The sequence below is a fragment of the Megachile rotundata genome, chromosome 8, assembly GCF_050947335.1.
Source record: "Megachile rotundata isolate GNS110a chromosome 8, iyMegRotu1, whole genome shotgun sequence".
NCBI classification, from domain to species: Eukaryota; Metazoa; Arthropoda; class Insecta; order Hymenoptera; family Megachilidae; genus Megachile; species Megachile rotundata.
The window spans coordinates 15,600,860-15,628,054 of NC_134990.1; the positions used below are offsets into that span (position 1 = coordinate 15,600,860).

Genomic DNA, 27,195 nt, shown 5'->3' on the forward strand with positions numbered 1-27,195 from the left:
AACGGCGCTGAATTAAAAGCGCGTGAAACTCTCTCGACGAGTTTTACAATGATACAGGCGAACGCGAGCGCGCTTCGATATTTGTAATGACACGGTGGCGCGTTTAATTAATTGGAAGCCGTGAGCGTACATTAATTTTCCCGTCGTTACACAGATTGAAATATTAAACGACGTTTTAGATCTAGGTAGATACGCCGAGCTAGTGTGTTACTCTAGCTTTACAAATTAGTGTCAATTCTAAAGTCTAAATTCTAAAATTATAAATATATCGGTCAACAATTATAAATATATCGGTATACAATGAAACATACAAAAGTTCTTGTTTTTGTTTTACCAGATATAAATTAAACAATTCTTGTTTGTTATTTTCAAGTTAATTTTTAAAGTAATCAAGACAAAAACTTGACAGACTTTAGTATTTACGTAGTCACACTTTTCTATCTTAATTATGAACGTACAAATGGCAAATATCTTTAATTAAATTACAGTATTGACTCATTAACGATGTATTAACACGTATCCCGATCGCACAACATTCATTTACGTTGATAATTTCTACGGCAATGAATTTTTGGAGCTGTTCCGAAACTGCCCAAAGGAAGTACACTGCGGTTACCAGGGGAGAAAGGGTGGGTCGTGGAATTAGCATTCACTGACCCGTTTGAGGGTCAGCCATCTACTCTCAACCGACGGATATTCTGCCAACATGCAGGAGAGGCTGTGTATTTTTCCTGATTACAGTACCGATAGGTATACATTTTGTCGCATCCTCCGTCTCGAAGATTTTTTAAACGATCGATAGAAGCTATTTTTTCCGCTTCACTTGCAGACATTGTCCGGTACAGGTGAATCCTGGAATCAGAGCGAAATGATTAAATAAAATCAAGCCTTACAAAGTGTGGAGCAGAGAATAGAGAAATAGAAAAGAAATATTGGCAAAAGGAAACTACGTAGTCTGGTGGTTAGCATGCTTAAACAGCCACCACCCTAGAAACTCTTTATAGGTTAAAAGGGCGAAGCTTTTTGTCGCAAACGGAGCGGAGAGAGAAGCGAAAAGAAGGACTTGGGCAAATTTCATAATATACGTTTCACCAATATCGTGCAACGAGTGGATGAAAACTAGGGAAACGAGAAACCGCTGGATACAAAGAAATATGCATAATTCCTCTCTTCTCTTCATTTTTTTTTCTATTTTATGCGCTTTATATGCGTCATGTACTCTTTTTTTACGGCTTGTACAGCGAATGTTCGTCTCGGTACCAGTAGCACTTGCTCTCACATGTACACGTCGACAGATCGAATGTATGTAGATATATGCATCTACCTTTCTCTCTCTGTTTCTCTCTTTCTCTCTCGCCCTTACCCTCTCTCTTTCTCTCACTGTATATATATGTATGTAGGTCCCTGCAGGAGTGCAGAAAACGGGACGATGAAAGTTCCGGGGGATGAGGACGTCGAGGTGCTGCTCTCTCTGTCAGGCGCATAGATCTAGCTCCAAGTACCACCACGTATATACACGTCCAGCTGCTAGCGATAGATTCGAAAATACTGCGAATCGCCTGAAACGTACAGTAGAATTAAACTGTTATTCTGTTTTCTATAACTATTATGTTAAATAATTGGAAAATAAGACTTATAAATTTTACAAAGTTGGAAAATATTGGTCTACGTATTAAAAGCAATGTTTACATAAATTATTAAACGTCGATCAGGAAATGATTGAATAATTTTCCAGCTTGTACAGAAAGTATAACTTGTTATCATGCAATACCGTTCGCTAATAGAAATTCTAATTTAAGAAACTTTAAGGGACTTGGGATTATTGACGCGTTCGACCCTCCAAAGTTTTTTAAACGTATTTAAATTGAAATCGATTGGAATATCGTTGCGTGAGCAAATTGTTCAAAAATTTTCCTGAAAGGGGGTCAAATACCCATCGTCAGCGAGCGCACGTATACGCTTACTACCACGGACGCACACTTACGTCAGCGCAACCCTGTGTGCAGGCCGGTGCACCCTTCTCCACATAGCAGCGCGTGCAGCAGCAGCCCGTCCTCTTTTCGCTGTGTACGTAGCATCCTTGGTGGAGAGTGGAGGGCGCGAGATTGGTGGCACCTCAGTGACGTCAGAGCCGATCGTCAGGCGCAAACTGGGGTTGCCCACCATACTACGTCAGAATGACGAGCCGATAAACTACCTATCAGGCTTTTCTACGGCGGGCGGGCCAACGGTCTTGGGGTAAACATTCTTTGCGATTTCTTTCGATCAGTTTTCTATTCTTTTCCATACGCATTGCGTTACGTGTCTGTGAAACCTGAAATATGTTAAAAAAAAATGAGACGAAGCAACGAGGAATCGGTCGTTGAAGTACGTACTGGGTTGTGGTTTCCAGGTGGCCGCCGTTGGTTTGGCCGGCGATGGCGAACTCGACGGGGTCGACAGTTGACGGCATCGGTGTCGGCGAAAACGATGGTACGACAGGTGTAACCGGTGGTGGGCCTAGGAATCCTCTGATCTGCGGCGTCTGCCATGACTATTTCAACGAGCCTTGTCTGCTATCCTGCTTTCACACCTTTTGTGCCCGTTGCATCCGTGGCCCTCACCTTGAGGGAAAGGTCTCCTGTCCCATCTGCGGGTAGATAACAACGACTGTTATTGCATGGCGTCCTTAGGGTGGGTGATGATCCCAGGTCTGGGTTAGGTTCGGCTACTCTATGCATGTAATTGTATCCCCTACTAGTTCAAGTGTTTACGTCAACTTTTTATCAAGTATGATAAAAAAATGCTTTAAGTTTTGGATCGCTCTTTCTCTGTGATAACTGTCTACCTCTATTCATTTCGTGTAACAAAGGACTAAGTATTTAATCATTTTTGTTACAAATGTTTGACACATGGTTATAAAGTTTATATATTTATAATATAATTTGTGCAGCTGTTTTGCCTTAAACCATAATAATATATGCACTTTTAACCTCACCCATATTAACTTCTTTTCTGCTAGTAAGTGCATCGTAAACAGTTATGCAGTTTCTTACATTAAGGAATTTACTTATATTCTTATCGTGCATCTTATTAAAGCTATCTGCTCTATTGTACGGTGATTCCTTCAAATACTATTTTCTTTGCATCGCTTCTTCTTTTCATGTTCTATGACTTACTCTTTTGCAAGATTCAAACTATCTCTTTTCATTGGCTTAACTTTTAATAATTTGAACTTTGTCTAATTTCTATAAATTGAAGATAAATTTATGTACGTAGGCAACAAACACAATTAAAAGATGGAGCACAACTACCACCTCCCGATCACCTGATGCGTCAGCTAGTTGAATTGGCAAATTCTGAGAATCCACCTTGTGCCAATTGTGATAAGCGTGACAAGTCTACTATGTTCTTTTGTACAACATGTGGTAAGTAACAAGAATTTGTTTTAATGATAAACTATAACAATGTTGGAAAAACTAAAACTTGTTTGAAATTCAGGGCAAGCACTGTGTACGCACTGCAGGGAGCACACTCATCGTGCTAAGATGTTTTCTGCTCATGAGGTATTGCATATGAGTAAATGCGCCAAGGATACTCAACGTCGCTGTCCGACCCACGGAGAACAATACATAATGTTTAGCCAAAGTGCCAAGTGTATGCTCTGCGCCACGTGTTTTCGCGACACTCCCGCGGATGCGAGAATTCATTGCATCGACATTGAAAGTGCCTGGCAACAGGCATCGAAAAAAATGGAACGGGCGGTCAATTCGATTTGCGAGCTGCAGGCTGGAGTACGGGACGGGGTGTTGGCTCTGAAATCACAGCTAGATGAATTACGACACAGTTTAGACTCCGAGAAAAGGGCAGTAAATTCCTTTTGTCAGGGAATGCAGGAAGCCATAACGAAAACACATAATAACGTATTGGCAGAGCTTCAGCGACAATTCGAGACGAAAGAAAGGATGGTCTGTAGTCAACTGTTTTCTCTAGGTTCTGCGTTTCCTGTACTACAGACGCATTTGATGTTGTGCACCGCCTTTACCAGCGGTGCAACCAAGTATCAATTTCTCGAGTTAGCTCATCCGATGTTGGAGCGATTGAATCGCGTTGCTCAATTAGGGCATCCTTCGAGGCCACCCTTATTAACTGCCCATCTCAAGCCGAACTACAAGAACGAATTTTCTCGCGCGTTGCAGCCTTACATAGGTCAGCCTCAGAGTTCGAAAGAATCGCTGTACGATCAGACCCATTCGATGGTTCAACAAGATCCACCAGTGATGCAGGTATCTACAAGTATTATAGCCTGGCCACCTCTCGATTACCAATTCCATCTTTACGTTCATATTACAAGTTTCTTTTTCATTGCATTTCTCGCGCACACTTCTGTGTAAGTATTTTTGTTTACAGGATTTTTTACTCGATATATGATGTGGCTTGTACTTAATCGTAATGGTGGTAGTTAGTAGCCAAATTAGATACAGTCATTCTCGTAGCATATTCTGGACAAAACGAAACAGAACTGTACAAACTTTCGTTTTTCGTTAGTTTATTAGCCGAATATGGTAGTCAGTATCAGACAGTTTATTCAGTTCCGTATGTATTAAATCTGACAAAGGCGATCATCGATTACGCTAGAAATTTTTATTCCCTTTTTCGAGCAGAGTAGCAAGTCGTCTCAGAAGATTTCATCCAAAACCGGAGCAGATGGTGGACCGTTTTCCAAACACTGCCGAACATTTGATACACAGCTAAAGGAATTGAATCAACAGTTAATGACGGTGAAGGAACGTCTGGGAGAGCTTCATCGGGACGTAGCTCTTCTGCGAAGGGCGAACACTCCTCCGTTAGGTACACGTTACGAGCATGTAGCCAGAGACTGCCGAGTATTGGAGCAACAGTTAGAAGATCATCAGATGGAATTGGAACGACTCAGAAACGTGTTCGACGCATTATGGGACGAACAGTTATGCAGAATTCATATGGAAAAAGAAATATTTCATTCACAGGTACTTTCTTTTTACAATATGTACTTATATTCATTATAACACGACTAATTTTTATCCTTACCTAGATGAACGACATCATGTCATTGAGGAGTCAAGTGAAACAGCTGCAGAACCTTGCTCAACAATTAGAACCGTTCGTTAAATCCTTCTCTTCCGGCATGAACGCTGGCGAAATCAGCATGACAGCTTCCGACGCAGCCAGCAACCAACATCTGCAAGCTTTACTCGATCATTTGGCACGCTTGCAGATGCAAGAACCACCGCAACCGCAAACTCAGGCTCCCACCAAGGATCACCGACATTCGCGAGCCACTGCCACTAGTGCTGATAACGCGCTTTACATGAAAGGTAATTTTCGTCTATTAATTCTTTGCGAATTATTACATCAAGCGTGAACTTTATGTAACAGAGAACAAAGAGATACCAACACGTTGTCGTACACCGTCTGGCGTTGGAGCTGTCTTGGACTCTAGCGGAAACATCATCGTCTACGGGACAGCGAAAGCCTCTGAACAGAAAAGAGGTGTTCTCAGTCAATTTATCGAGAAAACTAGGAGTAAGGAAGATCGTAAAAAGTCACCTGGACGAGAGGAGGGTCGTGATCGCAGTCAGAGTCGTCGATCGAGGAAGTCTCCGGATAGCACGAAGCCCAAGACACCGCCTGGTCATTCGTCCGTTAGCAAAGTACGCTCTTTGTATCGTTCTTTGAAAGGTGGTAGCGGTGACACGTCCGCCGAGGGACTCGACCAACCGGAGAGATGTACAGATTCTCAGCAACCACAGTCACACACGACTGGTAAGAATAAATTCGCGAGGATCGTATGCACGTGTAAATAGCGTTGGATAGCTAACGATGGTACACACCTGGAACGAAACACAATTGCGATGAATACTCGTAAAATCAGAAGACTATGTAGGTAGCATATAAATACATATATATAAATATTAATGTAAATAAAATCCTGATGAATGCACACGAGAATTATTAACTTCGCATCGCGCCCAATTCAGGAAACATTGCGCCGAAAAAATATTGTTCTCCATCAAAGTCACAGTCACTAATTAATTACACGCTTTTGGTATTCAATTCATTAATGGAACACTTCACACATAGACGAGATAATCCACCATTTGTCTCCTTTGTAAAAGCCATTCGATCCCTCTTCTCCACGAGTAGCATTGGGAATCAATTAGAAACGTGACCTAGTTTCATCGAAGTTAAACAACGATCAAATGTAGTTACATAGTTACGGTTGAAATCAATGTTTTACGTACTTCTTTTCCAGGGAAAAGCCACTCCGTAACGCCGTTTCGTAGCTGGTCTTGAGCGTATCTCCAATTAGAACATATAAATAAGTTTTTAAAATGGTGTGTATGGTTTTGAGCAGGCGAGGAAGGGGATTATCAACGAATATCCGAGGCGTCGAGCATGGGGGAGGCGAAGAAGCGTGTCCAGGCTCAGGTGCACGCGGTTCCTGACGAGCAACCGATGTCGAGTGGCAAGGGGACCAAAGTATACCCGGCCAGCGACTCGGAGGACGTGTTCTACGCGGAGGAGAAGGCGTCGACGGAGGTGGGCAGGCGTCGAAGAGCGAGCTGCGACAGCCTGAGTACAACTGGCTCGGGAAGCAGACGGTCCAGCATCGTCGATGGGACGGTAGGTCAATCCGCGCAGGATCCCAGGAAAACATTGGTTCTTTTGATCGGACCTACACCGAAGTCGTCGTCTCTGGTGCAGAAGCAGCGTTCCTGGGAAACGTTTCCGCGACCGAAAAGTAAACGCAGCGTAACGGCCAGCGAGGGCGCCGCTTCGTCCCTTAGTCAATTGAAGAAAACCGATAGCTTCGAGGGTCACGAGGAAACGGTGAAAACGTTGGTTGCAGCCGTGCAAGAAACTAGGTCTCATCTGCGTCATCACCATATGCATCATCATCGTCATCATCGGAAAAGCAAGACGAATTAAGGTTGTTCCAGTTCCGAAGAGACGACGGTGAAAGAAATTCAATCAAGGAGCTTTCTATAGAGGTATCCAGGTCAGATAGTCAAGACGGCAGAAAATAGATGTTTCGTCGAGGCGTTCTAGAAAGAATCAAATAAAAGTATTTATTAGAAATTGCGAATAGTTTCTTGGCTATCTGGAAGGGAGTCGAAAATCCTCCAAATAATGTCTAGCATACATCGGGGAAAGTATTTTATCGAGCGTTAGAGCATTGTTATTCGTAGAGAAATACCGTTCAGCGAAAAGGTACTACGAACATACGTTTTATTTTATTTATTTTATTTTCGAACGGAATATATTGAGCGTTTTAGTAGCGGTATTATTACTAAGAAAAGGGCATTTCTTCCGATGTCTACAGGCGGGGACAACTGTTATTCGACAAGTGCACTTTTTTAACGTTACTTTTGTGAACAGTCGCAAAATTTTCCAGTTTCTTTGTCTGAGTCTGGACCAAGCGTTTTCAACGTTTGTATCGCATGTTATTCCTCGTCATTTCTAGTCCCATGTATGTCTGGTCAGAGTTGTTTCAGGGTCAGTCAGCCTTCGATATAGAGCAATTTTCGATTTTTTTATTGAACAGCGTTTTGATTGCACTTTGAAACGCCGATTGTCATAATATCGCCGCTGCCAATAGAGAAATAATATATAATATATATGTGTATATATAGATATATATACAACATATATTATTAACGAAAAAAAAGGGAAATACATACGTTGATATTCTTTATTGTTGACGCGATCACTAAAGCGGTGATCGATGCATTTTCAAAGAAATGCTCGACAATTAGTAGGAATGTGCGCGTAGTAGCCCATTCGAATTTCGGAAAAAATTGGGCAGAATCGGGTAAAAGCTTGAAAGTATCTTCCCACGTAGGAATATCCGATTTCGCCGTCATTTTTCCGATCTGACTCGATCCTGTAATCTCGAGTACTCGCACGTTCCTAACAATTAAGAGTGCGATCCGTTTTTCGTCGAACGCACTACGTATGGGTAAATACAAAGAGAGTTAGGACTAATTAATTAATTAACGAAAGAAAGAAAATAAGGTAAAGAATTTCCCATGATGCTCAAATCGCGCGTTTTCTTCTTCCCGATTTTAGAATCGGTTTAGATGGAATTTCATAAAACGAAATGATCTCTAACTGATTCGTTACAACTAGAGTTTATATGTAATACCTTCAAAGGTACTTTATACAATGGTATACCGAGTCGTAACGTTACGCAATGAAGAAATTATTGTACATGATGAAATGACTCTTTTTTGAAGGGGAGGAACAAAAAAAAAATAGCCTAATTATAAACATACTCGTAACTTCCAGTTGTTCGGGAATCCATCGTTTTACTTTTAATACATCCTTCCAACGGGGTGTTCGCAACTGTGAAAGATTCTTTTTTTACAATTACACGTGTTCATCGAATGTCACGTAATTGTATGCGAGGAGATGAAGGTTCCTCGTGGAAGTTGACACGATCGTTATTGTTCGTTTTTAAACGATCAAATGATCATAATCTTCGTACTGATCATGAGAATGTTACAATTATAGCAAGTGTACACGATTAATCATGTATGAGAAATGTCGAATTATTAATAATAGAGAAATATATAACTTACGAAGTACGAAAATTGTTCAACTATTGCTGAATGTTTCCAGTTTTCTCCGTTCCTCGGTCATGGTTATTTTTATGTTAATCAGTTTGTGACAATTCTCAAATATTTATTCTATACCTTTCAATAAACATTTTGTGTACACTTGTATAAAACGATATCAAGATTCTTTTTCATTCCTATCTTATTTTTATCTAAAATACGCGGAACATGTGTCGTTCACAAAGAAAGTACAAGTCAATCTTATTTTAGTCGAGTTTTAGTATTTGTTGTTCATTTATTTATACAGAAATAAATTTTGTACGAAAAAAATTATCTATATTTTCAGGGCAGGTGAATTGTACAAAAATCAGTTTGTATAAATTAAGCTACAATAATAATGTATGTTTTATGACTTTATTACTTTTTTTTCTTCTATAGAATTAGTTAAATCAAAAATTTCTTCTATTGCGGTTTCATTTTGTTGAACAGTATTATCGTCGGTGGTACTATTTTGTTCATTTGAATCGTATTTCAATAAATGCAAAATGGAGCATTCTTCGTAATGTAACAGATTCAAGGCATCTCGGAAATGATGTATAAGACGTTCTAATTGGATATCATTAATATTCTTAGCAACATTTAATGATTCATTAAAAGGGTTCTGAATATAAATAGGGGATACATCTAGTTTTATCTTTGTTTTTCCCTCCCAAATAGAAATTGCCTGTGTACTAAAATCGAAGTTGCTGTAAAATTGAAAGAACCCACGTAATATACTCTGTAAGCTTAGAGAACTCGAAACTTTCCATCCAGATTTGTTTTGCGCTAAAAACAGAAATATAAAGTTTAGCATCAAAAACAGATAAAGGATTGTTCTATCTTTACACCTACCTGAAGTCAAGACAGCAATAGGTGGCAAAATCTCTATTCTTTGCAAATAAAATATTATTAAAAGAGTAAGAGAGAAGTTCGTAATCCACTGACCTGGAATTTCTCTCGTTATTCGATGATTCTTTGCCCATTTACGAATGGTACAGACTAGTGGTTTCACACGACAATCTATCTCCGAAAAAATATATAATAACTTGGACATGTAAAGTGCAACTCTGTGAATAGAATTGTAACATTACAGCTCAAAGTACAATAATCGTATTTTAGTAAGAAAATGATCTTTGCATACTCATTAGGGCCACTAAGATCACACTGCATGTTGCTACTGGGAATACTAAATTTAAGTATAGGAACACGCGCATTAAGAATTCTCTTTGCATTGGAAATTGTAGGTACACATGTGTTCAATATTGTATATACCATTTCTAAGAATTGTTGATGCTTTACTTTGCTATCAAAGCATATGTTGTTCGTCAAATAATGTAACTTCTGTGCCTAAAACGAAAATTCACTTAAACCAGTTTCTATAAAAATTTATAATGACACTAATAATACAAATGTATGAAAATTTACACTCTCATTCTTAGTACCGCTAACTGAGCATACTAAATCCAGATCACAACCTCTCTGACCGAAACCATTTACACTGGAGCCAAATGGCAGAACATTTATATTACAAAATAATCTATTTACATAATACGTAAGTTCAGCGGCAGTAAAAAATCTTAATCGAATATCTACTTCTGAAAATTTCAATGAATGGTACAGTGCCACCATTTGCCCATCTATCTATAAAATAAAACATATTTGATTACTGTTAACCATAAAATTAATCTGAATAATATACCAGTATATTACAGATTTAATTTCTTTTAATTTCTTCACAATATCTGTCCGTTTCGGAATGGTAAATGTTTTGTAGTATGTAATAGTCGCTGATGATTTTTGTTCCTCAGATTTGTCTGCATAATACCTATATATCGGTGATACCATACCGATAGTTTGAAAACTTTTTACTTCGCTAGTCATACTGTTCTTAAGCTTCAATATAGAAGCATAATTGTCAAATTCTATTAACATGAAACACTGAAACAAGCAACATTTCAACCTATATAACAGTTACGTATTTACTTTCGTAAGCTTTAGATTTAAACTAAAACTTATAAAAAGATTTATTTACCTCATCATTTATTGTATTATAAGGAAACGCTTTTATAACCTGTCCATAAGATGCACAACACTGACGAGCAGCATCAATAGCTTCAAACGAATTTAACTTTATTATGATGCTTTTCATTGCCTGATTCTGTCTCTCTGTGATCATTCTATGAAATGCATCACCGTATATTGAGCCCTTAACTGTAAAACATATTTCATTCTTTAATGTTTGTCAACAATAAACAATATGAAATATGCATTAAAACTACGTAAATAAAAAGAATAAAACATTACTGTCGCTAAATTACATAACCTGTAAAAACATAACATGATCAGATTTTTCAGTAATTAAACATAGCAAGTAAAAAAGGTATAAAAGGAAATTAACTTAAAAAATATATTTTAAGCCAAAATGAAGAAACTAAATAATCATGGCAACAAAATACAAAAATATCAGAGTCGAGGTTATAACACGAACGATAATTTTTAACCTACCATGATCGTTATTGCCTACTTTATGTTTATATTGCGATGTAAACCTTTTGACACTCGATACATTCTTAGAAGAAAATGTATTAAACAAAGAGCAAAAATTTACATTTGCACGATATACAAGAGCCATATTTATATAAAATGTTTTCAGACGAAATCATAGTCCGCGGATGAAACACATGGTATACACGCAATGATAAACGTCCATAATCGGTAACTTATCATACGTAAAACTTATGTAGTACCGCGTGAAAATGTTTTTTCACAGATGTCTCAACGATGCTAAAAAGAACAAAATATTGGAAGAAATAAATTATAATTCGAAAAAGAAAAATATTTTATATAATTTACTTATACGTACTTTCGATTACTGAAATTTTAATGGAATCAAATAATTCGATAATCGAGTCGATAATAAGTCGATAATTGATTTTTTCGATAAACTAGATTCGAAACTACAATTTGAATTTGACTTATATTTTCCGAATTTAGTTTTAATATATGTATATTTTGTACTGTGCATAAAACAGGAATTTTACTTGAATCATTGAAAAACGAAAAGAAATCTCGCATCCCCTGAGACATAGTTCAGCGTCTAACACGGGCGATGACGTAAACGCAATCTGTCCTTTTCTTCTCCACGCGCGAAATCGTATTCCCTCTTTCGGTTTATTCTTTCTACCCCTTTTTCGCGAATATATTCAGCAATGGCTTTGAGATGCTCAAAACTAAATTTTCAATCGTGCTGAATATTTTTCAAAATTAATAAATATTTTCGAAATACAGAAACACGAAGATAGCTTATGTACCAGGTATTTTTATTAATTTTATTAGAAAATATTTGCAAACTTCTCGTATAGATCAAGTTCCATTAATTTTTAAATTTCTTCTCGTTAACTCAAGCGGTATTTGCCGAAGTCTATGCAACTTATCAAGTAACTAAAATAAAATAAATTCCAAGGTACATCGATTTCGAAAATTGCATTTTTAAAAAAAGATCTAGAGACAAAGACAAATGCTTTAGTGTCGCACTCTATCGGTTGATCGTTCAAATATTCCATAGGATCATTACAAATTCCTTCTCTCTGTTCTATCAAGATTCATTTTCCATCATTCCCCGAGGTACCACACATTTATCCTGCGTTGACCGAACAAAATATTATTCCATAGTATCCTCCTTCGATGTTCGTCTCGAAAGAAACCCTCGTTTTCGTTTTTGTCCCCGCTTTTCTCCAAATATATTCACTTTCGTCATCTTCTTTCCTACGCACACAGGATCGTTCTATCCTCGTTATTCCAGCTGGATGCATGTATCATCGTCTCCGTTCGGCTTCTCCCTCTCTTAGCGAGGTCCCTCTTGCTCTGTTCGCCACGGGAACACACAGGTAACAGGGACCGTGAAGAGAGGAACGAAGAACAGTGCAGTCTCGAGCCTCGCGTCGATCGTAACGCGTTTCTTCTTCGCATGCTCGACTGCTTCTTTTCCACGGCAGCGAATCGCCGGTAGACGTGTGGTGTGATGATAACGAAACGCGTGAGAAAAATACGTGAAAGAGATACATCGAAGATCCTCCGTACAGATTGGTGCATACTTTGAGACCGAACGATCAATGATAAATAACAGAAAATCTATCAAGAAGTTTGATAAGCAAACACCTCTAACAAGACACCTTTAACATCAAAGTTTATCCGATGGTTCACGATCGAAAACGAAGATATTTGCAAGGATGATCAACTGTACCGATAGATAAATCTCTTTTCTATGTAATAAATGATCGAGAGCTGGGAAGAATCGGTTTTGGAAAGATCATCCAAGATTTGGGGATGTCGACGTGTGCGAGGTGGACCTTATGGCCGGCGAGAACGCGTTTTCGACGCTATTCGATGGGTGTAATGTGCTACCGGAAGTGTTGATGATGAACGAGCCGGATCCACGAGGTAGATCGAACTGGTGATTCGACTTTACGAACCTGTCTGGTTATTATAAAAAATTAGTGATCGTTTGACTGTTTCTGTTCCGCGAACGTTGCACAAATTGTTCGGTTACAAAGGAAGATTTTTGCGGTGTTTGGATTAAATCGATAATCTGGTGATCCAACAGGTGAGCTGTAACGATTATTAAAATTATTCTAAAACGATACATCCATTCGATTTATGAAGTCGATCAAGGTAAAATAAATGGTTTTCATTGAAGCCTTCGGGTTCAGAGTTTTTAATCACGTTGACAACCAAGATGGCGCAATATGTGGTTGCACGGAAAGACTGCGAAGATCACGTTGGCGGACGTTCAAGGGCGCCAGAAGGCGCCTGAAACGAGTTTTTCGAGGAATTTACCGTTAAAACAATCGGAAAATAACGATGGAATGAAAAATTACACACACTTTGGTCCTCCGTTTTCAAGGTCGTCGAAAGCGAACACGCGTGTTTCGTCAGAACCTTCGAACGTCGTTCACCTTGTGTTCGTAGGAAAATTTTCACTCTCATTTGAATATTTTTAAGACTCGAAGATTTTGTTTATCTCCGACACTTTCCTGCAGCGATTTCTTTTATTATTCTAAAATTATCGAACACGTAACTTTGTTTTCAACACCTTCCTCGTATCGCGTTATTTTATTTTAAAATTCTGTTGATCGTTGAAGCCTTCCTGTCGCTACGTAGTTCAATTTTTTATTCTTAGCCTACAATATTCTGGGATTTTTGAAATATGCATGTTGAAAACGTATCGTTCGTGTACTATGGTGCGATTTCGACCTCGAAGTCGACACCGTTCCAACAGACCGATGGAGAGGGTGTACATTCGAAAAAGCTGGTAGAGTCTGACAGCTGTGCGAGCAGCGTGGAACAAACCGTTTCCTTTCTCGAGCATGCGGAGACACGCACGGAAAACAGAGGGGCGAACAACCAACGGCTGAATGGGTATAACGTAGACTTCTAGTCAGTTTAATGAAACGATGTTATGCAACGGAACCACGCGAAAACGGGTACAAGGCTCGTGACGCTTGTTCATCCTCGTAGGTGGCACTGGTAACCAAATATGCAGGCGCCAAGGATCCTCCCCGCTCACGCGATCAACTGATTCCATTTTAATAACGATACACAACGGAAATTCTAATAACTTTTTAACGGGTTTAATACTATGTCGTATAAAAGTGACGATGGAAGTTACGATACTCAGCTCGGTGGAAGAATGTCGTAGCTATAAATGTTTACTGTCAATGCAGCATTGTTAATTAATTGTTCGAAAGATGCTTGTATCGCATACTGGTCTGTCCGCAGATTTCGTAACGACTCGAACGCGTATGATGGCTATATCTGTCTTGCGCGACAAAAGTTGCCGGTGACTTCAACGCCCAGTATGTCATGACGTGGGTATCTTACTGTACGCTTTTGATATCGCAATTTTCTACGTGATCCCTAGTAGACAGATTTATACGCTGTTATCGATTCGAAGCAATTTTTATCTAATTGTCCAGCAACGTTACACAATTGTGCTAAGAAATGTCAATCATGGGTTAAATTATGAGTTGGAGCGAAATAAGCTGCGGCGATTGCTTTCGAAGCGAAGAATTTTTGCGAAGGAAAGAGAAGGTGAAAGGCGTAGTACGTCCCTGGAGGGCTCCGCGGTTCACGGCACGCTCCTGACTTTCCTGTTCACCGCGAGAAAAGGTGGCAGAACCTCGCGGGATGTCGATCGACCAGCCTCGTAAAATCCCGCGGTTCGTGTCGTCGCGACGTCGTGAACAAACGAAAAAGGAAAAGAGGTCGAGGTGCAGTGAAAATGGCGGACTACGGTCAAGCATGGTGGTCCAGTGTGCTCGAGGTCGTTCCTGTTCCGTGCACCGGCCTCTCCTCTTGCTCGAAAAAGTGAACGTTGCGTTATGTTCGGTCGCCTGCGCGAAACACCGCGTCGCTTTCTCAAGCTGTCCGATTTCGTTCTACTAACCAGCTCGAGAACCTTTTGCACCCCTTTTCCCATCGAATCCTCGATTTATCGCGATGTCCGAACATCCAGCGAACTTTCTTGTGGCTATGACTCATGGAAACTTTCGATCGTGTCGCGTCACCTGAACGTTTACCGATCTCGCTAATGAACGATTTAAAAGTGCAAGGTGATTAAAGACCGATGTACCGGTTAGAGACGTTTAACCGGAGGGATTAATCGAGTGGATGTATCGAAGTAAGAAAGATACAATCGAGCGATTTTTTCTATGTTTGTTGCAAGTGTTTTCGCGCCCAACACGCGTTTTACACGGTCGATCGTACTTATGGCAGTTCGACCCAGTTATTAATTAAGACTTTCTCTTTTATTTTAGCCATGGACTGGCGGGGGGTCGCATTGGCGTTTCTATTGGTAAGTCAAAATATTTTTTATTAAGAACAATTTAAACTTCAATGTAATTCGATAATATTAATTTAGCTTTCGATATCGTTATTCACGCGTACTTTCCCTCGTGTCGTACGAAAAACGAGCATAACTAGCGAGCGTAGTATGTTGGCCAGGAATGCAGGGAATTATGTAATCCTTTGTTGAACGTCCCGTAAAACCGTCTGCCAGGAAAACTGTGTCGAGCAGCTGCAATATTTTCTGTGCTCTGTAATTTTTGCAGCCGAGGTTAAATGACTTAGCAGCTGCTTAAACGGTCTAATATCGCGCACCGTGTCTCGTAATTTCCGCAAAATTAGGATAACTGCAGAAACTTTTATGTTACAAATCTTTTGATTTATAGTTTTACCGCCCATTATCTATCTCCTTCAATGTACGATGGTTTTTTAATAGATTATAGTCATTTTCAACGGGATCATCCGAGTAACAAAAATACTCCGGCAGTAGTTTTTCTTTCGTGCGTAACAAGTGTTACGGTCTTTCTTATTCCCTTTACATGCCGCTCTAAAATGCAGGGTACTCTACATAATTTCAGAAGATACTTGTTTCTCTCACAATAATCACGCAGTAAATATCACGTTGCAGAACTAAACAGTGCTCTCTTGACAAAGATCCGATGTCGTTAACCCGTTCAAGTAGCTGCAATCTTCGGTTTGTGTAATGCTTAATACTCGACAATTACGCTAAAGCCTGGCATTTACGTTAATTAGGACCAAGCGTGGAACTTCTTCAAATGCTCGCGTTAAATAAAACCTTCTTCCCTGAACTTGATGCGGATCGAACCTTTCGATCTCATGGAGGCAAAGCGATCTTAAGCCTGTAATATTCCGTAAAAAATGCAAAAAACTTGGTTCAGGAGCAGAAAGCGTTTCGAGCAGGTTTCGCGTAGAAATCGTCATCTGGGAAACAAATTCTCGCACGCTTTGACAGCGAAATTTTTCGCCAGAATATTTGCAGAACAGGTGGTTAAATTACTTGGACAAATATTGAAAGTTCGAAGTACGATAGAAAAATGTCATCGGCCTCGGGTAAATAGAAATTTCGAGGTGTACGTGTCCGCAAACATTTGCAGGAACATTCTGTACGAGAAGGAAAGACAATCCGTTCGGAACAGCCACGCCCACTTTTACCTAGTGTTCTTTTAAATATCGGCACAGGATCTCTGGAGCTCGTTTTCACAGACGTTTCTCTGTGAACTAAGAGAACCGATATACCGGAAGTAACTCTAAACGCTCCCTTACTAATGGTTCGCACGTATTCAGACAGCGGAAAACTTGGTCCGAACTTTCCTCTAGTACGCGGAAAAACGATCTTTGCGATGAAATCAAGGTACAATATATTTACAAAAGGAAGATCAAAGATTTCTTTACCTTAAGGGAATAGGAAAAGCAGACATTATCGCTCGCAATTAATAGAAAATCCCGTTTGTTTGATTGGAGAGAAAGTCGGTGACGCGACCAAGTATAGAACTCGGATTGCGTAAATGATTTTTTCACCGATTTGTAGAATAGCATCGTTTTACGTAACGTGAGAATCGATTACAAGGACACCGCTTTAGAATTAACAAATGGATTTCGGAACGAAATTTTTACATCTACGTTTCTATGAGAGCGTAGTAATATCGAAGGTAAAAAAGAGAGTGTAGGTGTTCTGAATCGAGGAATTTCATGGGGAGTACAATCTCCGTCTACACCCACGCTCCGACTTTCGATCATTTTTTGCGTTCGTGCTTAAATCCAGTGTTTCACCGTGATTAAAGCCTTCCACGAAATGATGCGGTAATTGGTGTAATTAGAGACTACCTTCCCAAGGATCCCGTGTTGTCAAGTTCACTTGGTCATACAACGAGTGGCGATATATCTGAAACAGCGAAAGAATCTGATTGTATCTTCAAACGCTTTCTAGCCGAAAGCGAATGACGTCATGTAGACTCGCATATAATAATCGCTCAGAGGCGAATGACTAATGTAAGCGTTATAGCAACATCGATGGGAGGCGTTTTCAAGGAGATCTCAACCTACGCCAGATCCGCGACTATGTCGATCCGATTACCCATTGATCTACTTGATAACTCGTTGGTCCGCTATCGATTTTCAAGCGCAAAAATATTGAGCTATCCTGTGTCTGTTGAGACCCGCAAGATTCTGCGAATAAAAGCTGAAAGAGGACCTGAATTTCTTCAAGAAAATTGCACCGTGGTGGTATGAAAATCACTGGATTTTAACAAAGTTTGATGTACGTCCTTCAGTTGGAATTGCAGTATTTTTTCAAAACTGGATTTGCACCGCATCCTTGCAATTACGGGTGCAACGGAGAACGTCGTGAAACGAGGCTTCTGCATGCGATTCATCCGTATATGGCTCCGATAGAGATCCACAATTAGATCGATGAAAAACTGTACCTTGACATGCTTCTTTTTTATCTGGCGCTCTTTAAACCTTATCTTCTCGACGCTTTACTCGAAACATTTATTACTAACTATTAATTATTACTAATTTATTGATTATATAATAAAGGCATTGTTTCTGTATTTATATTTCCGAACTTTATGTTCTGCTTACAGCGAATTGCGTGTAGTATATGCGAAATGGCTGCTGACTCGTTAAACCACTTTCATCGACGCACACCGATATATGCATTAACAACGCTGACGTTCGTGTTTATTAGACAATTTCTCTAATACTTGCGTTTTCAGGCTCCGCGAGAAACGTATCGCAAACTCTCACTTTCCAACTTGTTCCCTGTATTTTATACTTCGATCGACTCGATGTACTTTTCCATAATTCACGCGATTCGTAGGATATTCTTTTTCGAAACGAGATTATATTCGAGCAGTAATATCCGTTTTTAGAACAAAGAACGTTGAATGAAATCACTGAATTGATCGATCTGGTTGGCGGAGAAAAAAGGAAAGACGTAATGCTCTTACCTGTAGAAACAAGGTGCAACAAATCACCTTCAACAATTACACGTTCACCCAAGTTGCAATGCGGTCGTCGCGAGTTGCACGTTTCTGATACCTAAATCGGCGTGGATTGGAAATAAAAGTGTGTCGAGGGAGTAAGAGGTGTCGGGTGCCCTTGCTTCGATCGCTAAACATTTTCAGACGTTTGCAAAGGTCTTCGTAATTACGCCTGAGCAATTTCGTCTCGGAAGGATTTACAGCGTGTTTTTATAGTTTCTTCCAGCTTGAATTTTATCGATATTATGCCCTTTCACACGGGGCCTTCGATCCAGCTAATCAAATTTAATTGGTGAGAAAAAGCTGGCATTGTGTGGCTCACGATCGGCGTCTTCAATTATCATTAAAATTATAATTAATCGACACGTTTTCCACGGACAATATCGTTGCTAAATACTCGAATAATGAATCACATTGTACCACGACAAATTTTAACTCTTTGCGCTCGAGAGATGAGTCTCATTTTATTTAATACATGAAATAAGCATTTTTTAACTGATTCTATAATATGACACGTGTGATGTATAACGAAACAAACAATTGCAGAAATTATCAGTAAAAAAATAATAACCTCAAGAGAATTCATTTAACATTTTAAAATTAAAGTTGCTGTTTGCAAACAGTCAAATTAGCTTCGAGTGCAAAGGGTTGACTTTTCTTACATCCTTCATCTCATATTTAACGTAGGAGAAGTTTGTAAATTATTGAAAATCTCGAATTTCTGAGCCCTGCTCTCACGGTCTAGGGACGAACAGCCAATCTAACGAGTGCCATTTTTTTTGTTTCAGATCACAATAGCGAGGCACAGCACCACACACGCAGCCCAAATACCCCAGCAACCGTCTACGTGTGAGTACAACGGCTTTCTAATTGTCAGCGCCTGCGATAACTAATTAGCCGGGGTCAATTAACCGAGAACGCTTCTCTCTCCGTCCGCCTAGTCTAGGGATTTTACCCAATGAATTTTCTCTTTCATGGAAAACGCTTCCTGTCAGATCTCAAACGGCGATGATCAGATAAAAAAAAAAGTGGACGCTTTCCATGGGATGCGCTTTCTAAAGCATACAATGAACGCTCGTCCACGATGACAATGATTCCAGGAACAATAACAGGCTTATGAACGCGACTAATTAGCCTGCTAGCAGGGAGCGGTCCGTTGATTGATCGAGACGGGTTCAATTAATTACACTAGGGATTAATTACCAGAGCCGGTGGCCAATTAGAAAGACATCTCAACTTTTAATTTAAGAAAAACAAACAAAAGAAAGTGTTGTTCCCTTGGGGCGATTACACGTAGTCTGCAGGTATTCTATGAGAAAATTGATTCTAACAGCGTATTCGAATAAATTATCGTATTATCGAATGTAGGAATAGAATAGAATGTGTGAATAGAAGTGGTTCGAAAATGATGCTCGAATTTAAAGCTGAATGAAATAATCGAAAGAAAGGGAAAAGAATGGTCAAGAAGAGAGGCTTTCCAGACGAGCGACGACCTTCCTTGGAAAGACATTGCTTTGCTGGAAGGTGAACGCAGCCGTGCGACCTAGATTCTCGTATGGCGATCAGAGAAAGACGCGTAGAGGAGCGGAGAAAGAGGATAAGACGAGATGCAAACAGGACGAAACGAGATGACGATTATAAACCAGAGACGAACACACGATTTCATCTTCCTCTTCGACATCGATGCGAATCGAAAGTCTTCTGTAACCGGCGGCCAAACACTTTTACCTTTTACCGTTCAGGTACCGAATGGAATTTCACCGTCGAAACGTGTTACGCGAAGAACTTCCCTGCGAGAAATTATGATATTCCGAATTTTGCAACGAGAAAAGTCGCAAGAAAATTAATAGTTACGGTATAACGAATTTATATAACCTCGATTACGTCAAACTGATTAAAGTGACGACCACTTTTTGCGATACCAGCATCTCGGCTTTTACTTTTTAATGGTCGAACAAGGTATCGTGACAGGCGTGTTCCGCCCTGAAAAATTGACTATTAATTTGTCATTTGGTACGCTCGGAAAAGTACTTTCGGTTAGGCTAAAATGAGAGTGCGGTTTCCGCGTCGGGGAGCATCGAGGATACAGAAGCAACTCGCTGAAAATTTCTCGGATACCTTGACTTCTATGGAGAAACTCATTAAAAAGTGAGATCATCGAGATTTCTACCACTGCATAATATTCAGCTATTGGTTGATTCATCTTTGTACCGATCGGCCATTTTGAAATTTATACGAAACTTGGTGCTGTTAATCAAAGCGTCGTTACACGATACTTTACGTCATAAGATCCTGTTAGAGGATTCGAAATCGATAGCTATCGACGATTAAACCATGACTATTCACATTCAGTTTATTTTCGACTCACAGCGATTCATTTCTGTCATAGCTCGAAATGATCCTGCATCAAGATACAACGTCTAATCTTCGAAACGTTTGCTTAAACGGTACAAGGAGTTCCGTTGCCGTACGATATGAGTCACGAGTGGAAAACAATGAATCACTTAAGAATTGATCTTCCGCAGGATCGATCGCGTGATCGATCGCTTCGCCTGAAAAGATCCACGCGATCGTTACGACTCATTGCGTCCCATCTACGGAAGCCTGCATCCTCTGCACACTATGGTAGTCCAGTACATTAACGACTTTTTGCCTCCAGACTCGTTTGTATCGTCTTAAAAATTATTCAACGTTTCCTTGCAATCGATCAAACTTTTTCAATACGAAATCGATATTAGGATGACTTTACCTGTTCCTTAACTTCTTCCAACTTGTTCTTTTAGAAAGTAGATCAACAAAGATGTTCTTAGGGAATTGCAGGTGGAGTATGTGACATATAATGACACATATGTATATGTATATCGTGATATATGCATATTTATACATGCATATGTATATGTGTGTATGTGACATATAATCATATGCATATGTGTGTGTATATGTGACATATAATCATATGTATATGTATGTGTACGTATGTTACATATAATCATATGCATTTGCATGTGCGTGTATATGTGACATATAATCATATGTATGTATATGTACGTGTACGTATGTTACATATAATCATATGTATATGTATGTGCACGTATGTGACATATAATCATATGTATATGTACGTGTACGTATGTTACATATAATCATATGCATTTGTATGTGTGTGTATATGTGACATATAATCATATGTATATGCATGTGTGTATATGTGACATATAATCATATGTATATGTATGTGTACGTATGTTACATATAATCATATGTATATGTATGTGTACGTATGTGACATATAATCATATGTATATGTATGTGTGTGTATGTGACATATAATCATATGTACATATATGTGATATGTAAGCAATAAATAAATAGAAATATATGTTCAATCTATTTATCTGAATTGCGTGTGACGTATTTGACATAGCAAAGGGTTAAACTCCTTATAACATGGTTAGGTTAGGTTCTCCCCTATAATATGATGTACCATTTTCATATCGAATGATATTCCTAATCTTTTCATCTACATAAACCGTGTGATTCCGTTTCCAATCGATGTTAAAGACCGCAACATGTAAGTAGGATTCAATAACGATAAAATAGAGGAAAGAAGGTCGGAACGAAGTATGGAATAAATTCACGCGTAACGGGAACCTCGAGGAAGGAAGCGTTGACCGCTTAATAATCCTGCAATCGTCATTAACCAGGATCATTTATAACCCCTTCTCGTTTCCTATTTATGGTCGACTTGACCGAGGCTTGAGCCAGATAATTATGGATTCGCGAAACGTACAGTTAGAGTCTTATTACCCGTGTTAGAGGTGCACGGATATTTGGCGAATTTAACGCTAATCTATCCGACGTAAAGGTCACTTAAAAATAACGGGTTATCTTTTCAATCTTAAATCAAAATTTGTGATTTCAATCTTCGATGAAAATTTAAGCGCAAATATTATCCGTAATCTAACAAAATGATTAAGTTATCTCTAGTCTCGAAGGATTTAAACTCGTAAAGAAATTTAGATTGATCGTAAAAGATCGTATCAAGAAATTGATCCGTAATTTCGCAATTTATTCTCTTAAAGATTAAAACAACCTATTAATTAAAGTGCTCTATAAAACTTGCCACCATTATCCTAATTGCCGACTTAAACGCAAAGTTAACATGGTTCGCTCGACGGAGATGAGTCGATGTTCGTGATAAGGAAGAGCGTCGTTTAACTTAATGATGGATGCGGTTCGAGATCGAAGGATCGTCGAAAGGAAGATGAATGCGAGTAATTTGAAAAATATTCTCGAAAGCATCTAACCGGTCCGAAATCCATCGAATTCGATACTGGAATATCGAGAGATACTGGAATCTCTCGAGAGATTTCATACGAAAACGATTGCCGTGTCATTGTTCCTCTCGTCGTGGTTTTGCTTCGAAGAGAAACCGCGCCTCGAAAGAAAGTTGCTTTTTTCTTCTGCTCGGCCTTTGCATGCGAACGAGTTTCGTCTCGTCGTTTTATCAACTATAAAAGCACAGTCTAATAAAACAGCGATGAATCCCCTGGTAAACAAAGAGCTGATTCCTAACGAGATTATCGAGAATGTAATCGGCAGTGCAACGCGTTGAGAATGTAATTAACACGATTTTGAAGGTAGGACGAAGTATTTACATATAACGGGTATCTCGAGCAAAACTGGTAATCTTGAACAAGGAAGTTATTAAATTCGCACGTCCGATGGTCAAAGCACTGTTACACTTCAGACATCACGCGAGTCGGAAAGATCCTTGACAGTGAGTAACAAAGAAGACAACGGAGCTCGGCGAGCAGAAAAACCGCAAACTGAGGAATATCGGGGAAGGGTATTACTGTTCCTTGACGTATTCGAATACCCGATAACGGTATTCTCCGCGTACAATTCATCCGTGCCAACGTCGTTCGCGTAACAATCAATTTGACCGCGCACTATCCGTTAGAAGTGACTGAATTTTTTCCAACCACGTCTAATGGCGAAACCATTCTAGCATCTGTCGAGATACGAACAGTTATCACTTCCGTCACAAAGCTAATTAACTTCTGTTAATTAACACGCTTCGAACATCTTCGATCGTGGTTAATTTATTCGCAGATTAGACTCGGAACAAAAGAATGCTCGCGCGAAGACGCAGCGAAGCGGAGAGGTCCTTGGGATTCGCCCCGAAGATGATTGAACAACGACGCGATTAAAAATAGTAATGATGTCATTAATAAAAGAAGGGAAGCGTTAAACTGCAGGTGAGTTATCGTCCGTTGCACGAGGAGGAAATTAGAAGGTCACGCGAAAAGAAGAGGAGGATGACGAATGACGATCCTTGCGACCTTCTATGCTTGTTAGGAGGGAACGAGAATATCTCGTTTCAAGGAAAGCGGACAAGATTTAACTCCTCGTTAACTCGGACCTTGGTAACATTTTGCTCGATGGAGGACGATTTAGAGGATGTTAACCCGGACCGGAACAAATTGCGTAACGGGGAACAATGCGAATTTATTTCATATCCGATAAGTACTATAACCCCGCGAGGTGTACTACATATATTCTTCCTTAGAAAGAGGAACAAAAACCGTACCCGATCGATCCAAGTGTTCGTATATTTTAATAAAACCGAGAGATCAATCATCTCTCGATGTGTGCTAGAGAAGAACCGTAAGGGATCAGAGGTGATCAAAGAGTAATGTGCGAATTGTGTTACCTCTTTGCCTACTTGCATTTTCATCTCTGTGCGCGATACTTGACGCAAGAGTTTCGATCGCGGTATAAGAATGCAACGAAGCATGCCAAAGGCAAGGTTGCGAGAATCAGCCAGCAGTACGAACTCAAATCTTTTATTTCGCGAAGGACTGGGACGATGGATCGATATTCCAAAAGGATAAGCATCGGTTTCGTGAAGAAGCACGCGAGCAATCGGAGTCTTCGTGCGTGCAAAGGGATCTCGAAAAGATAAAGACGAAGTTGTTGGCTAAAAGTCGAAAGTGGGTCGAACGTTTTTCATCTTCAATTGCCAGACAGCTCTGCTGGCCATTGTTGTTGGACGAGTTGTTGCGTACAAGTTGTGGCAACAATATCCTTAATTAAGGGATGTTTATCTTCTCTGATTATCTTCATTGCAAATAATTCCAGATAGATCGGCCTTACAGATAATTAATAATTAAACGAAGTGTCGTTACAGTTAGCCGAAGCAAAAATTAAGTGTGATTAAATTCTTGGAGATGAGTAGATGCGATTACTCGTGACATACGGTTGGTGGATGTGTTGGACGAAAGTCGAATCCTGCTGACCAACTTTGTAAAAAACAATCTTCACTGCAAATAATTCCAGATAGATCGGCCTTACAGATAATTAATAATTAAACGAAGCGTCGTTACAGTTAGCCGAAGCAAAAATTAAATTCTTGTAGATGACTAGCTGCGATTACTCGTGACAGTTGGTGGATGTGTTAGAAATCTGCTGACCAACTTTGTAAAAAAAACTGAACATCCTATCATTAAAATCACCGTAAACGTTAACGGTTCATATTCCGAAGATCGTGTATAAATATTCAGTTATTTCAACGGATGGTTCAATTACGAATTTGACGAAGTAAAATAGTCACGTTTCCGAGCCGAGTGTTCCTAGCAAAAATAATGACGATTCATAACGGTTCGTCGGTTCTGCTCCAAGCACGATGACCATGGCTGTGTAGCCTCTTACGGTAGAGTTACGGTAATCTTCGTTACTATTCCGCACCTTGGTGCAACGAATCGTTTCTTCCTGCAATCGTAAAAGCCCGTGTAACGAAGCCTCGTAACGTGATCTCGACATCATCGAAAAGATGTTACACGCAGTAAGAGATCATATAAAAATTATCCTGTGGAAACTTTAAATAAATTAATATCACGATACTGCGACGGAAATTATCGATCCTGGCAGAAGATTACGATTTATCAATTCCAAACCAGCTACACCGCTTCATGCCGACGGAATCGGTTCTGGGAAATCGTGTTTTCCTCGCTAGGATCGCTGGAATAGTGTACGTCATTCCGCGAAGATCGCCAGGGTCGGCCACTCGCGTTATCCAATTTCTCTGGAATTTCTGCAGAAATCGTTTCCGCTATTATCCTCTTTTGTTCAACGAGCCCTTTGTTAGCTCGTTTCGTACCAACACTTACGCTGGTACTTTACCACCAGTAATGTTCAGAAATTCATCTTCACGCATATATCGAAGCGTGCAAAGTCTATCGATTATGTTTACTTCATATTCACATTTACTTTCTTTAAAATTGTTGAATTGATATGCGGAGTGGATTGGCAGATTTGTTATGGATAAAGGTGTCCGAAAAGGAGATAAAGATAACTGGATCTTCAAGCATTTATCGAAGTCTGCAAACTCTATCGATTATGTTTACTTCACATCATAAATATATCATCAGTTTCATTAAGATTGTCGAATTGATGTACGGAGTGGATTGGCAGATTTATTGTGGATAAAGGTGTCCGAAAAGGAGACCAACATAACTGTGGAACTTCATGCATTTATCGAAGTCTGCAAACTCTATCGATTATGTTTACTTCACATCATAAATACATTACTCTAATCAGTTTCATTAAGATCGTTGAATTGATACATAAAGTGGATTGACAGATTTATTATCAATAATCCGAGAAGACAAAGATAACTACGAATCTTCAGGCATATATCGAAGTCAGCAAACTCTGTCGACTTACGTTCACTTCGTATCATAAATACATGTATCATCAGTTTCATTAAGATTGTCGAATCGATACACGCATTGCCAGATTTATTATCGATAAAGGAATCCGAAAAGGGGACAAAGAACGAGGATCTACGAGCGCAAAGGTGTCCGGATCAAGATTACTCCACTTGCATAAGCCGGACATGCCTTCAGAACAAGAAGAACCAGTCTCCAAAGACACTCAAACGTTCCAACTGTCTACAGAATCACCTGCACTTATCTCGTAACGCTAACGAGATTTGAAAAACCTGCCGCGATCTGGATCATCCGGTGTCTAGATTATTCGTGGAGCTCGATTCTTCGGGTAAAGTTGTCGAGTTTCCGAGAGTGCCGCAGGAAGCAATCATTGAAACGTATAGTATCTTATATTTATCGCATGAATTAATCGAATCGATTTAACGGTATTCCGATGATTAAGTCGCTTCTGAACGAAGACGAGGTACCACGTCTGACAACATGTAAATTACTTCTTAACACTGGGAATAATTGAATTACGATAAAATGTAATTGGTTTTGTATCGAATAATATTTTGGGAAGTCTTGAAAAATAGTTGGTACGAAGGGATTTTAATCGATTTAACCTGCAAGTATGCGGTTCTAATGAAAGGTGATGTTACCGTGTACCAACAAGGTTAATTACGCGGAAAACGATCGAAGATTTATTAACCGAACTTAATTATTCCATAAAGTTGTCCTTCCAGATGTTACGGCGATCCAACAGATATTACGTAACGGTGTTACGAATAATTACCACGGTTATCCTCGAGTAAAATCTAGGAAAAAAACGAGGAGCAGAATTAACGGAAAATCTGGTCGAAAGAAAAAACTAGTATTCGATTTTTTATAACTGTTACTCTCGGAAATAATGAGAAGTTTCCTATGATCGAAAAATTCCTATGGAAGTAATTCTGTATAAGAAAATACAGAACTATTAAGTACGAAATGGTTTTCTTTATCGCCTTCGTGAGCAAC

At 39.4% G+C, this 27,195-nt stretch overlaps 3 protein-coding genes across 10 annotated transcripts in view; 2 read left to right on the forward strand and 1 right to left on the reverse strand.

Moving 5' to 3' along the window:
• The first annotated feature begins 1,969 nt into the window (after positions 1–1,969).
• On the forward strand, positions 1,970–7,101 carry LOC100881385 (RING finger protein 207). Of its 4 annotated transcripts, XM_076534843.1 has the most exons (9): positions 1,970–2,238; positions 2,393–2,635; positions 3,259–3,407; positions 3,481–4,265; positions 4,644–4,988; positions 5,054–5,336; positions 5,398–5,784; positions 6,377–6,645; positions 6,727–7,101. In XM_076534843.1, the coding sequence occupies exons 2-9, from the start codon at positions 2,418–2,420 to the stop codon at positions 6,949–6,951; spliced, it is 2,661 nt and encodes an 886-aa protein (XP_076390958.1). In that variant the 5' UTR covers positions 1,970–2,238; positions 2,393–2,417; the 3' UTR covers positions 6,952–7,101. The 4 variants fall into 4 exon arrangements, with proteins under 4 accessions (XP_076390958.1, XP_012139661.1, XP_076390959.1 ...); XM_012284271.2 differs by having other exon boundaries at positions 6,377–7,101; XM_076534844.1 differs by having other exon boundaries at positions 1,970–2,472; positions 6,377–7,101.
• Positions 7,102–8,979: 1,878 nt separating this feature from the next.
• Positions 8,980–27,195, reverse strand: part of MTPAP (mitochondrial poly(A) polymerase) — a 45,024-nt gene continuing 26,808 nt past the window's right edge. The window contains exons 1-7 of one of the 4 annotated variants that reach the window (XM_076534852.1): positions 11,124–11,259; positions 10,651–10,829; positions 10,329–10,556; positions 10,164–10,259; positions 9,760–9,965; positions 9,471–9,685; positions 8,980–9,404 (exon numbers count right to left, since the gene is read on the reverse strand). In XM_076534852.1, the coding sequence (XP_076390967.1) occupies positions 8,986–9,404; positions 9,471–9,685; positions 9,760–9,965; positions 10,164–10,259; positions 10,329–10,556; positions 10,651–10,829; positions 11,124–11,250 (1,470 nt within the window). In that variant the 5' untranslated portion in view covers positions 11,251–11,259 and the 3' untranslated portion in view covers positions 8,980–8,985. Of the gene's footprint in view, positions 9,405–9,470; positions 9,686–9,759; positions 9,966–10,043; positions 10,260–10,328; positions 10,579–10,650; positions 10,830–11,123; positions 11,260–27,195 lie in introns of those variants that run through there. The other 3 variants (XM_012284264.2, XM_076534851.1, XM_012284268.2) reach the window with 3 other exon arrangements.
• Positions 12,480–27,195, forward strand: part of pio (zona pellucida domain-containing protein piopio) — a 40,759-nt gene continuing 26,043 nt past the window's right edge. Inside the window, exons 1-3 of one of the 2 annotated variants that reach the window (XM_012284263.2) lie at positions 12,480–13,221; positions 15,434–15,471; positions 19,255–19,315. In XM_012284263.2, the coding sequence (XP_012139653.1) occupies positions 15,436–15,471; positions 19,255–19,315 (97 nt within the window). In that variant the 5' untranslated portion in view covers positions 12,480–13,221; positions 15,434–15,435. Of the gene's footprint in view, positions 13,222–14,769; positions 15,298–15,433; positions 15,472–19,254; positions 19,316–27,195 lie in introns of those variants that run through there. The other variant, XM_012284262.2, reaches the window with a different exon arrangement.

Bases quoted from the DNA above. Each gene is read 5' to 3' on its own strand.
- LOC100881385 (XM_012284271.2), top strand. From the start codon at position 2,418: ATGGCGAACTCGACGGGGTCGACAGTTGACGGCATCGGTGTCGGCGAA. The intron at 2,636-3,258 runs GTAGATAACAAC...TTATGTACGTAG, and splicing joins GTCTCCTGTCCCATCTGCGG to GCAACAAACACAATTAAAAG. The intron at 4,989-5,053 runs GTACTTTCTTTT...ATCCTTACCTAG, and splicing joins AAGAAATATTTCATTCACAG to ATGAACGACATCATGTCATT.